The sequence below is a fragment of the Meles meles genome, chromosome 1 (assembly GCF_922984935.1).
Source record: "Meles meles chromosome 1, mMelMel3.1 paternal haplotype, whole genome shotgun sequence".
NCBI lineage: Eukaryota > Metazoa > Chordata > Mammalia > Carnivora > Mustelidae > Meles > Meles meles.
Window position 1 is genome coordinate 115,001,149 of NC_060066.1, and position 12,982 is coordinate 115,014,130.

Below are 12,982 nucleotides of genomic sequence, written 5' to 3' on the forward strand. Positions count from 1 at the left end.
AGCTGCCACCAATCAATAAGCAGCTGCCTTTAGCTCAGGTTGTGTCATGATCCCAGAGTTCCGGGATCAAGTCCCATTGTAGGGCTCCCTGCTCAGTCGGGAGCCTGCTTCTCCCTCTCTCCCTTGCTCGTGTTCCATCTCTCATTATATCTCTCTCAAATAAATAAAATCTTTAAAAAAAAAAAAAACCTCTTAATGATAGAGAACAATCTGAGGGTTGATGAAAGGGAGTGGATGGGCATGGGCTAGATGGATGATGGGTATTTAAGGACGGCACTTGTGATGAGCTGTGGGTCTTTAATTAAGTGATTAATCACTGGATTCTACTCATGAGACTAATACTGCACAGTATGTTAGCTAACCAAAATTTAAATAAAAATTCAAAAAAAATCATAAGAGAAAGTATACTACTTTCTAGAGCATACTACTATACTGTATTTTCCAAAAAACCCACATGTAAGTGAACTTATGCAGTTCAAAACCATATTGTTCAAGAGCCAATTATAGATAAACTGATTGGTCCTTACTGTTGGAGAAACTGAATTTGCAGTTTAAGAACCTCCCAGAAAAAAAAAAAAATCTCCAGATGCCAATGGCTTCACTGATGAATTTTACCAATACTAAAGCAGAAAATAAAATCAATATTAAAACAATCTCTTCCAGAAGTATGAAGAGCAGAGAACACTTCCAAATTCATTTTATGAAGCCAATATTACCCTGATACCAAAACAAGACAAAGATAATGCAAGAAAAATACAGAATTTGAATGCAAAATACAAATGCAAAAATCCTTGACAAAATATTTTAAGTCATAACCCAGTTAAGTTGAAAATAGCAAAAAGAATTTATACACACACATACATAAAGGCACATACATAGACACACATACAGAAAATAAAAGCATACTTCAAAAAGCATTGCAAAGTTAGTAACACTCTTTTCCAAATCAAAATTCTTTCTTTTAAATATGAAAAGACCTATCCATAATAAAACTTTTTATTCTCCAGAATGTCTAAGTAAAAAGAATTCATTCCATGAATCTCTGTTGGAACAATTAATATCAGTGCTAATTTACACCCAGCAACACTTCCTTCCTCTCACTCACTAGCTTCAAGAGTTTGCCTTAACTGGGTAAAACCAAAGGAATATATGCCACCCTTCTGGGAACAGCATTTGGTTCAAGGATGGGCACATAAAAAACAATGAGTCTTTCTATGAAGTTTCTAAGAAACTCAAGTGCTCCCCCTTTTCTACGTGTTCTCTTTTTTACAGATGTGGTAATATGAACATATAAAGCTTCGAGTGAAGGCAGCCATCCTGCTAAGAAGCCAATCTGAAGATATCAACACACACAGGAAAACAGAGGAAAGACAAAAAGATAAAGCTTAGCTGGACTCCAATCTATGCTAGAACTTCACTGAGCTGATTAAATTTCTTTTACTTTAAACCATTTTGGGATGGGCTTTCTGTTATCTGCGCATTAAGAATCATATAATGCCAAGGGCTATTAGAAGTCAGAGGAACACTGATTTCAACTACCATATAAAAGAATTTTTTTCATAATTAAAGGTAATAAAATGAAAAAGGATACATTTTAAGTTATTTTCCATATAATCTCAAACACTGCAAGTTTCAATACTCGCCTCTATGTTCCTATATGTCCAATACCAGTCTATACATTCTGTAATAGAGAGGCCAGACTTAAAGTTCCTTTCAACTCTAAGATTCTGATTCTGTAAAGGCAAACTGAATTTGGGATGTCAAATGAGACACACCGAACTCTTACCCTTTGGTTAGACTTCTTCTATTTAAACAATGAAAAAGTAAAAAACAAAAAAACAGATTTTTTTTAAACTTCCAAATCACACTCCTAGCAAGAATATGAGATGCACAAAAAAAAAAAAAAAAAAACCAGAATACGTGGAAAACAAAGTCCTGAACATTGTTTATTAATCCTTTAATAAACTGTGTATCTAAAAATAGAAAACAAAATAAAGAATAAATGATCAATCTCAACTTAGCTTCTTTGGTGGGAAAAAATTGTAACCACTCAAAAATTTTAATATGAAAATAAAGCACCTAATTTTGATTACTGAAAATCCTATAGGTTGCATTTTCACTTTTTCTACCATTTCACTAGAACTTTCTTCTTATGGTGGGTTTTCTTTCCCTGTGTTCTGCTATTTATGTTTTTCTGTCTTTAGAGTCTACTGAAAGTGTGGAATGGTGATTAGAAAAAGGGACCATGGCTGAGATTCAAAACTTGCCTCCACTATTTAATAACTCGGTGACACTGGGCAAGTTAGTTAACCATAAGTGTGCTTCAATTTCCTTATCTGTAAAATAGAAACAGTAACCACAGCACCTGCCTCTTAGGGTTGTTTTGAATGCAAAATAAATTCATTCACATAAATCTCTAAAACCAAACCTCAGTATATAGTACATTTATTACTCTGCTTGGGCAGCCATAATGAAATATATAGACTAGGAGGCTTAAACAAGAGAAATTTATTTTCTCATAGCTCTGGAGGCTGTAAAAGTCCAAATAAAGGTTCTGGATTTCGGTGAAGGCTTGTAGACATCCATATTCCTACTATGTCATCATATGACCTTTCCTTGGTGCATGTGCATGGGGAGAGTGAGCTCTGGTGCCTCCTCTTCTTCTCTTAAGGGCTCCTGCCCTATATCGATCAGATTAGGGCCCCACACTTATGACCTCATTTAACTTTATTAACTCCTAAAGGCTCCACCTCCATATATACTGACTTAGGGGTTAGGGCTTCAACATATTAATTTACAGGGGACACAATTCAGTCCACAGCAATATTAACTATATAAATACTACTGAGTTTTCTATTAATGTGCATATGACTATTGTTCTAAAGGAAAATAAATAGTCTTATTCACTAACCAAATTATAGAATCCCTAAAGTTACTGATCTCTTGCCAGACTGGTAGCAAGGAAAATAAAACTTTTTATTGAAATGTATTTAATTGCTTTCATTTACATGGCAATCCCTCGGAAATGGAGGACCACTGGCAAAACCTTGCCTCTGTACCTAGTTAACTCAGAATGAAAGGGCTCATTTTGTAAAGCCTCCCTTTCCAACTCTAACTTCCTTTAACTTTTAGGATCTTACAGACAACTCTAAAGTTTACCCACTAAATCAGCTTAAGTGCTCTAATAACCAACCAGCTGTCAAGAACTCACCCGACAATTATTTGAACTTGCCATGCCCCAGTCACTTACCAACCTAACCAAAGAGTGATCCACAAAGTTTACATTTGAAGAAGTCTGACAAAATTACCACAAATCAAAACCACCTTTCATAAAATATATATACTTTTTTTAAAAAAAGAAAAAAACATTAAGTCAAAACTGCTCCATTAGGATTTTAATAAAATGTTCAGTTAAGAAAGAAATACCCCTTTTACTCGTTAAAAGACATATTGATTTACAAGAAATGGAACTCATTTATATTCTGAATTTAAATTCAGCAAATAATCCTTCCTTAGGCAGTCATTGCTATGATGAATAAATGACATAATATATGTTATTTACCTACTACCTTGCCTAGGACCTTTATCTCTTTGATAATTTTTAATACAGTATATGTTCTGAGAAATATGGTTTAAGGAAATGAGTAGAAAATTAACACCCAACCTATATTTTCAGTATACATTTATACTCCAATCCTTTAAAAGGACTCACAGTTTACCACTGAATTTAATATAAAGAAATACTTACTTGAAGAGAGGATCTAATTTTAATTAACCATTAAATATAATGTCTTTTCCTGCACTAATGTCTCACAATGGGGCATTCACAAAGCAATGAGGACTGCTGCTTTCTTTTGCATCCCCTTCTCCTCTATAATATGAGGAGTATCAGAACTGTGTTTAAGAAAAATTACAAATAGGTACCAAACTTCCCTGATACTAAAAAAAGAAATGGCAGAAAAAGCCGCAAAATACTCAGATAAATGAATGGCATCTATATATATACAGAAAATCTACCACATCATCTGTATATTCCAAAGTAACTATCACTAAATCTTGACTGAAACTTACAAAAAAAAAAAGTAAATGTTATGTACTTATTACAATTCAAATTATTGTTACATAGAAATACTCAGGTTTTATAAAGTACTTAAAAAGTTAGATTCTATTTTAAAGATGGAGGTAGAAAATGGATATAGTAGTGAATGTATAATTAGAAGAAGTAAACTTACCAAATATATTAGTGGAGTGTCCTTTCCGTGCAATAGGTCTGAGTTCATTATGTCCCCATCCATATATCCTATAATTATCCCAGGCATGTTTCATCATCTGAGAAAGGAAAAATTATAATCCAGCAATTTACATTACTCACAGACTGTTATTTCATCTATCTAGATCATCTATCACTATAGCCTTACCTATTCTCCTATATCTCCTATATTAGGGTATTATTCTATTACCATTTGTACCAGTGTGATAACACACATAACCATGTTTAACCTCAGTACACAACAGGAAAAAAAAAAAAAAGAAAGAAAAAAAAAAAACTTGGCCTGCAGGCTGTATTTTGCCAACCCCTGACCTAAACAAAGTGACTAGGTATGATTCAAATAGCAGCAATCAAGTCCCTTTGTGCATAAAGGAAGGGACTCTCTCGATTTATAATCTCAAGGTGTACATAATGTATCATCATGGAGCTGATGGAGGCTAACATTCACCCACCATGGAGAAACTAAACAACAAAAGGACAGAAGTGTATATTATTAACAACGACATCTAAGATGTGGACTTAGCCAAGCCAAGCTTGAAGTCCTTGTTTAGAGACACTAAGCTAACAAATATTTTTTTTTAATACTAGCTTGAACTGCACTTCTCACAACCCAAGGAGCTCCAAGCTACACAACAGCAGAGTATTTAATTATATAACAGTTTTTAACAGTGGACTGTGGTATATCAAAAATCTATTCAATTATCAGTATACTATTCATTAAAATATTCCTCAACTTGTTTTTTTGCAGCTTGCATTATTCAGAAACCAAAACCAGACAAAGACATTACAAGGAAACTGAAAACCAGTATCTCTCAAAAACACAGATTCAAAATTCCCTAACGAGGGATGCCTCAGTGACTCAATCGGTGAAGGGTCTGCCTTCGGCTCAGGTCATGATCCTAGAGTCCTGTGATCAACTCCTCCATCAGGCTCCTTGCTCAGCGGACAGCCTGCTTCTCTCTCTGAGGGCTGCTCCCCTGCTTGTGTGCTCTTGCGCACACGCGCTCTCTGTCTCTCTCTCTCTCTGGCAAATACATAAATAAAATCTTTAAAAAAACAAAACACAAAATTCCTTAACGAAAATCAGCAATAGAGAGAGGATACTGAGTACAGTTTAATCTACAAATAGAAGACTGATTTAACCTTCAAACACCAATTAATATAATTCAGAATAATATAAACGGAAAAACATCAAACAATCATTTTTATACCGGTAGACAAAGCACCTGACAAGATTCAACACCCATTCATGATTTAAAAAAAAAACTCTCAGTAAACTACAAGGAAACATCTACAACCTAAAAAAGGCGATCTTTAAAAAACCTATAGCTAACATCATACTTAATGGTAAAAGACTAAATGCTTAAACCCTAAAGTTGAGATCAAGTATGTCCATTCTCACCATTTATTTTCAACAATGTACTGGAAGTCCTAGCCAATGTAACAATACAAGAAAAAGAAATAAGAGGCATAAAAATCAAAAAGGAAAACGGAAAAGTACCTCTATTCACAGAGGACATTACTATGTATAAGGAGAATCCTTAGCAATCTAAAAAAGAAAAATCCACAGATTTTTTCGCTTTCAGAAAGCGAAAATCAAATATATTTCTATATGCTAGTAATAAACAATTCCATTTATATTAGCATCGAAAACATGAACTATTTCAGAACAAATGTAACAATATGTACAAGAATTATATACTGAGAACTATAAAACACTGCTGAGAAACCAAAGAAAACCTAAATAAGTGGAAACATGTAACAGGTTCATGGAACACTGGACATTGTTAATAATGCTTCCTAATACATCTACAGATTCAATAAAATCCCAATCAAAATCCAGCAACCTTCTATTTTCATAAAGAAGTTAACTCTAGAAAGGCAAAGGACCCAGAAATGCCAACGCAATTTTTAAGAAGAACAAAGTTGGAGGATTTAACCTGACATCAAAGCTTACTATAAGTTTATGAATTCAATATAGGGTCCTACTGGCATTAAGTGTTATGGAATAGGTATGAGTCCAGAAAGAGGCTCAACACCTACTGATTTTATCACTGGATCTTGAACAAAAGTGCCAAGGTAATTCAATAGGAAAAGGATAATCTTTTCAACAAATGATGCTGAAACAACTAGAACGCTCTATGGGCAAAAACTGAAGCACGGCCCATACTTCAGACAATAAACAAAATTAACCAGCAACAGATCACAGACAAAAAGGTTAAAATTAAAACTAAAATATGTGCCCATACGAATACTTGTACACAAATGTTCACAACAACTTTAATCATAACAGCCAAAAACTGGAACAACTGTTGAACAAATGTTCAACAAATAATTCAAATGTTTGAATTATTTATTCAAATAAATAAAACAAGTTATGGTATACCCATATAATGGAATGCTACTAAGGGAAAAATACCTTCATGTGCAATCTACACAGGTTAATCTCAAAAAAATTATGCCACGCAAAAGCCCAGAAACAAAATATCACATACTTTCATACTTTATGAAACTCTAAAAAAGACAAACAACCTATAATAACTAAAAGTAGATCAGTGTTTGCCTGTGACCAAGGAATCGGGTGGACTGACCAGAGAGGGACACAAGAAAAACATTCTGAGATTATAAATATCTTGCTAATAGTTGTTATACAGGTATATACAGCTGTCAAAACCCATCAACAAGCAGTACTCTTAAAATAGGTATATTTTATTTTTTACAAAATCATGTCTCAAAAAGCTCAATTTTTTTAAAATTTTATTTATTTGGCAGAGAGAAAGAGTGCACAAGCAGAGGAAGCAGCAGGCAGAGGGAGAAGGAGAAGCAGGCTCTCTCCTGAGCAGAGAGCCCAGCATGGGACTGGGATCATGACACAACCTGAGCTAAAGCCAGCTGTTTAACCAGCTAAGCCACCTGGGTGCCCTTCACCTATTTTTTTCTATTTATCACTATATTTTGAAATACAGTCTATAGGGCTAGTTCTTAATTTCTAAAAAAGGTTTAGGTATGTACCATATTCCCCTACAGTTTATGATAATTTAGCTCTTTTATGCCACTACCTCAACATATACTTCCCCACTTAACATTTCTCTGACCCACATCCTCCCAATGTAATTAATATGTTTTTCTTGTAATTATTATATTATTTTATGCAACTTTTGTTTGTCCTGCTTTTAATTACTTATCTGAGGGCTTGGGGTTTTGTTTGTTTGTTTACTTAAGTTTTTAATGTAACAATTCTGTATTTACTTCCAAATTATAGCTGAGCTTCAAAATCTGTCTCAGTATATAATCCACATCAGATAAACTATCAGTTCCATTTTATTCTGATATACTCTTCCTGAAGCTCTCTATCCCTCCTGCTCTGACCTCGACTTCTGTTCTCTCGGCCTGAAGCACGGCAGTCACCCTGCTGAGTCCCTTATTCAGAATCCTGAGAATGACCTTCTCTCTCTAGTGACAGATCCCTTATTGCCAAAATCTCTTCTCTTCCTATTTTTGTGCTGAAGCATATTTTCCAGTAGCAATCTGAGAAAATGACTAAATTTACCCTCAGATTTGATTCACAATTTGGCTGAATATATAATTTTCTAAGCCATTGCTCCACTCTCTTCCAGTTTCCAATATTATGGTTGAGGAATCCGAGGTGCCATTATATACAATCCCATCTTTTGAGTGGAATCTTTGTTTTTCCTCTGTAAATTTTTAGGATCTGTTTTTGAATGCCTATTTTTCTAAAATTTCAATAGTAATCTTTTTTTTTTTTTTTTTTTTTTTTTTTTCTATTTTTTTGCTCATTGTTGTTCCATGTCTGGTAGGTCCTTTCAATCCCTAAGACCCACATTCTTTAGTTTCAGCCAGTTTTCTTAAATTGACTTCTTCTCATCTATTTTCCTCATCTAATGACTTGTTAAATGTTCTGACTAATCTTACCTTCTTGTTTGCTCAATCTCTTTGTTCTATTGAGAGATATGCTCAATTTTATCTTCCAACTCTTCTCTCTTCTACTGAATTTTAAAATTATATTTTTTTAATTTCTAAGAGCTCCTTCATATTCTATAAATGTTCCTTTTCATAACTTCCTGTTCTCATGAGTTCCATTTTTTGTCATGCCAATGACAATTTTTTTTCTTTTTTGGTCCTCCCCGTATTATTTCTATATTCTCTGAATTCCTGAATTCTTCCATCTGTTTTGTTCTCTAATGTAAGAAACTTTCCTGAAATGCCTGGTGATCTTTGGTTTGTTCTTCACATCAGAGGGAGGCACTTACAAGATAATTAAATGCCAGTGAATGAGCCAAACTTGAGCTGGGCCTCATCTTAGGGACCACAGGTGAAACCCAGGGGTTTTCACTGAGGAACACTGTAGATCTTTTCTCTTGGGCCAGTCTCCCCAGAGAGAAGTCCGCCCGTCTTCTGCTTATTGAATATGAAAACCTGGCTGCCAGAATTCAGAGAGTTGAGCAGGAGAAAGTGGTCTCAATATTCAGAACACTTTTCATTTATTCCCTCCACCCTAACCACCTTTTTTGTGTTTTCCCTCAGCCATAACTGGTATTCCCCAAATCCAGAACTCTTCTAATTTATCCCTCAAAAAGGTATAGTATACTTTAGTCTTCTGTTGGGGAAGGGAAGGCAGCAGCTAGGATGCCTAAGCTGGAGAACTGGAGACCTAGGAGTTACGAGCACTTTTTAAAATGTTCAAATAATCCCTTTCTGATGTCATTTTATACCCCTTCCTTCAGAAGTAACCAATGTCTCTAATCCTTAAAACTTTCAGGTATTCCTCAGTTTACATCATCTTGCCTCTTGTTAGTTTCTTCCCCTATAAGCTTAAGGTTCAACTTTCTCTGCCTGCTAAGCCAGTGACCATAATGTTTAACAGGAGCGTACCTGTACAGGAGGTCTTAATATGTCTCATGTTGACTTGTAAGAACACTGGATATATGGATATTAAAGGGTTAACTCACCAGGTCTAGGCTGTCCAAACCCTGTACCTCCCAAAGATTTGCCCTGTGCCAGACTCCTAGAAAATAACCACTAAATCTTATTATCCTGCCTTTTAGAGTATCTTCGTTTAAGTGTAGCCTTGGGCCATGTGAACAGTTTCTGCTTACAATGTGATTTATGGTGGGGGTCTTGGGTCACATGATATCAGTCTGACCTCTTGGAGGTGTTAGAGAACTAAGGTATGCCATGCCTACATAATGAACCTCAAGTAAAAGCCCTGGAAAGCAAGGCTCAGGTGGACTTCCCTGGTTGACGATATTTCCTTACCATACATCCTTGCTGGGACAGTTAAACACTGTCCATACCACTCCACTGAAAAAGGACAGCTAGAAACTTTCATCTGGTATCTCCTGGACTCTGTCATATGGGCCTTTCCTAGTACTAATTTTAATCTGCATGCTACTGCTGCAATAAACCCAAACCATGAATACAACAGCTTTGCTGACTTCTGGGAATACTTCTAGCAAATCACTGAGGCTGTGGTGGTCTTGGGAGTCCCCTAAACACACACTGCTATTTGAATTATTATGTACATAAGAAAGTGTTTAAATAAATTCTAATTACATCTAAAAACTAGCAGGTCAGTCGTCTCCAAAAAAACAAAAAACAAAAAAACCTATCAATATTTCTCAATACAGTCCAAAGAAAGTACCTATAGCAGCCAGCACATAAGACAGTCTCCAGAGCTGAGGTAACACCAGAGTACAGCTCTAGTTTGATTCCATCAAGGTCAAGGTTTCATAATAATTCATAAGGCCAAGCTTTAAGTACCTTCTAAGTCTTTCATAATCATTACTAGAATATTTCCAAATAGATATTTAACTATTCGAACCAAAATTACCATCTTCTTTTATGATAAATAATCCCTTTGAAATATTGCTGATGCTGTTACAACCTGACAAAACCTTTTTCTTCACAGGCAATACTTTACCAAGAATCAGCAGGAGTTCTAATTAATAAAACTTAACTTCTGCCCCCTCCCTACACACACACACATACTAGGGCATTCTCTTTACCTCCAAGTAATTTCTAGAATAACAATTTGAAAGACTTCTGAAACTAAACATTTAAAGAATCCTGAAGTCAATCGTTCCCCATTCTTTAATCTTCTGAGACTCTTTGGAGGATATCTGCAGTAATGGTGAAGGGTTTGATGACCTATTCTTTAAAAGATGGCAGATAAAATGCTGATTTTTCAGAGGCATGTTTATGAGGAGATTTGCATAGTATCTAGCAGAGTCCCTTGTAACTAAACACTTCAGAAATTTTTTATTCAATGATAAATTATTTACAGATCTATTCTTACATTATTTATAAAATGTTGAATATCAAAAGCTACCCCAACACAGTGGTATAATGATACAAACAACATTATATCAAAATTTCAAGTGTCCAATAATTATCTTATAATCCCTATTAAGAAAGATTATTGCCAACTTGGAATCTGAACTATGAGCATGACCCCAAACAAACAAGAACAAAGTATGACACCACAGATGATAAAAATGCATATACATTTAAATCCAGTCAAATACCATAACCTCTCCACATCATAAATCTTGTTTTATTACCTCTTTAATTTTTTCCCTTTTCTTTCTTATGTCATTATCTTCTGGGTCTCCACCATTTATTCCTATTAGATTTGGTATAGGGACTGGTGGCAGTGGCTTCTTCTCTTTTGCCTTCATCTCTTGGACTACCTTATTTTTCTCTGTCTGAATTTCTGCTCGAATTTCCTCTCTCGACTTTTTTAATTTTTCTTTTGCTTCTTCCAAGGCCTTCTCGTGATCTGCTCGAATTTTATTTCTCAAACGTTCCTCTTCTTCCCTGTAAGAGGAGAATAAAAAAAGGTCTGGTAAGAATGATCCTTAAGAACTTCAATCCTTGAACCTAAAATTTAAAGTTTCCTGAGCCAAACCCTGTTAGACGTTTCCTACTCCAGCCATTAAAAGGTAAGGATGATCTGTGAGAGAGACTCAGATATATCTGCCCAAATAGGATAAATATAACTTGTTATGAACCCTGGATGCTGAAGACCAAACACTTTACAAGGCAGAAGAAGAGGGAACCTAGAAAGAAAGTTACAATTGCAGGAGCAGTGAGAACAGAGCAAAGAACAATCAGTAACTTATCAGAAGACATGAAGAAAGAAAAGGGAGGGGAAAGAGAAAAAAAAAATAGAGCAAAAACAAGATGGGTAGAAAGAATTAAAAACAGAATTAAGTATGGAGAAGGGACAAAAATATAAATACAGGCTCAAGGAAAGAGATAAGTGGAAAAGAGAAGATCTAGGGAAATTTTTCATTTATTATTATTAGTACATGATATGCTTCTAAAACTTTTATATTTTGAAAATCCTACAGATCTTAACACAATTCCCAAGTGTTGTGGGAATTAAGAGAGTACAGATTCCAATTCAGTAGGTGTGTATGAAACCCATGACTGTGTTTTATGAAGAGCTCCTCTGATGAATTCTGGTATGCACACAGGTTTGGACACCACAACCACAGTGGACACCTACAGGGTTTTCTACCCTGGCCTACTCTTGTGAGAGCTCCATCTTCTCTCCACTTCTACCCCCATCCACATGAATGAATACAGGAGTGATAGTTACTATTTTCTACATCAGCCAATAATGACTGCTCTAAGGGTAAATATCTCAGTAGTCACCAGAGTCACCTCTCCAGAAATTCAATTCAAACTCTGCCGGACCTACGACATTGCTGGTGGAAACAGAAAATGGTACAGCCAGTTTCTTAAGAAATTCAATATGTACCTACCACAAAATTCAGCAACTGCACTGGAAATTTATCCTGGCAAAGTGAAGGTGTATGTTCATACAAAAACCTATTCATAAGCCCATCACAAAAGGACAAGTACTATATGATTCCACTTATGTGAGATATTTAGGATAACCAAAATCCTACATAGTAGAATGGTGGTTGCCAGAGGATGGGGGAGAAAGGGAAATGGGAAGTTACTGTTTCAATGGGTAGAGCTTCAGTTATGCAAGATCAAGAGTTCTGGAGATGGTCACACAACAATACAAGGGCATTTGATACCAACGCACTGTACACTTAAAATTAGCTAAAGTAATAAGTGTTATGTGTATTCTACCACAACTTCTAAAAAAAACTGGAGGGAAAATCCTATACAGAAATATTTATAATGACTTTACCCATAATAGGCAAAAACTGGAAACCACCGAGGTATCCTTCAGCAAGTAAATAAACAAACTACTGTTTATACTGTGGTCTAGCCACACTATGGAATACTACTCAAAATAAAAAGAAACTATTCATACACACTTGAATGAATTTCAAAGGTATTACTCCATGAATGAAAGAAGCCCATCTCAAAACATTACATTCCACTTTATTCCTTTTACATGACATTCTTAAAAAGACAAAAATCTAAGGATGGTGAGTAGGTCAGTGGTTGCCAGAAAGTATGGATGGGGGAGAATTAACTATAAAGGAATAACACATAAGAGAGTTTTGGGGGATGAAAGCATTGTTATGTAACCCAATTATAGTGATTATGGGAATACATACATGTGTTTAAAAATCACAGAACATCCAGAGAAAAATATAAGTTTACAGTCTAATATTAAAAATAAAATGTTAAATGTTTAGAGAAAAAAACTGGATTGCTAGCAGTAAAAAGAGGCTGATGAGGTAAACAGAAGAGAACACCAGAGAC

At 35.1% G+C, this 12,982-nt stretch overlaps 1 protein-coding gene across 2 annotated transcripts in view; it reads right to left on the reverse strand.

Moving 5' to 3' along the window:
• Positions 1-12,982, reverse strand: part of MAN1A2 (mannosidase alpha class 1A member 2) — a 196,081-nt gene that overhangs the window by 144,711 nt on the left and 38,388 nt on the right. For both annotated transcript variants that reach the window (XM_046006715.1, XM_046006706.1), the window contains exons 2-3: positions 10,852-11,107; positions 4,233-4,329 (exon numbers count right to left, since the gene is read on the reverse strand). In XM_046006715.1, coding sequence (XP_045862671.1) covers positions 4,233-4,329; positions 10,852-11,107 — 353 coding nt within the window. The remainder of the gene's footprint in view (positions 1-4,232; positions 4,330-10,851; positions 11,108-12,982) is intronic.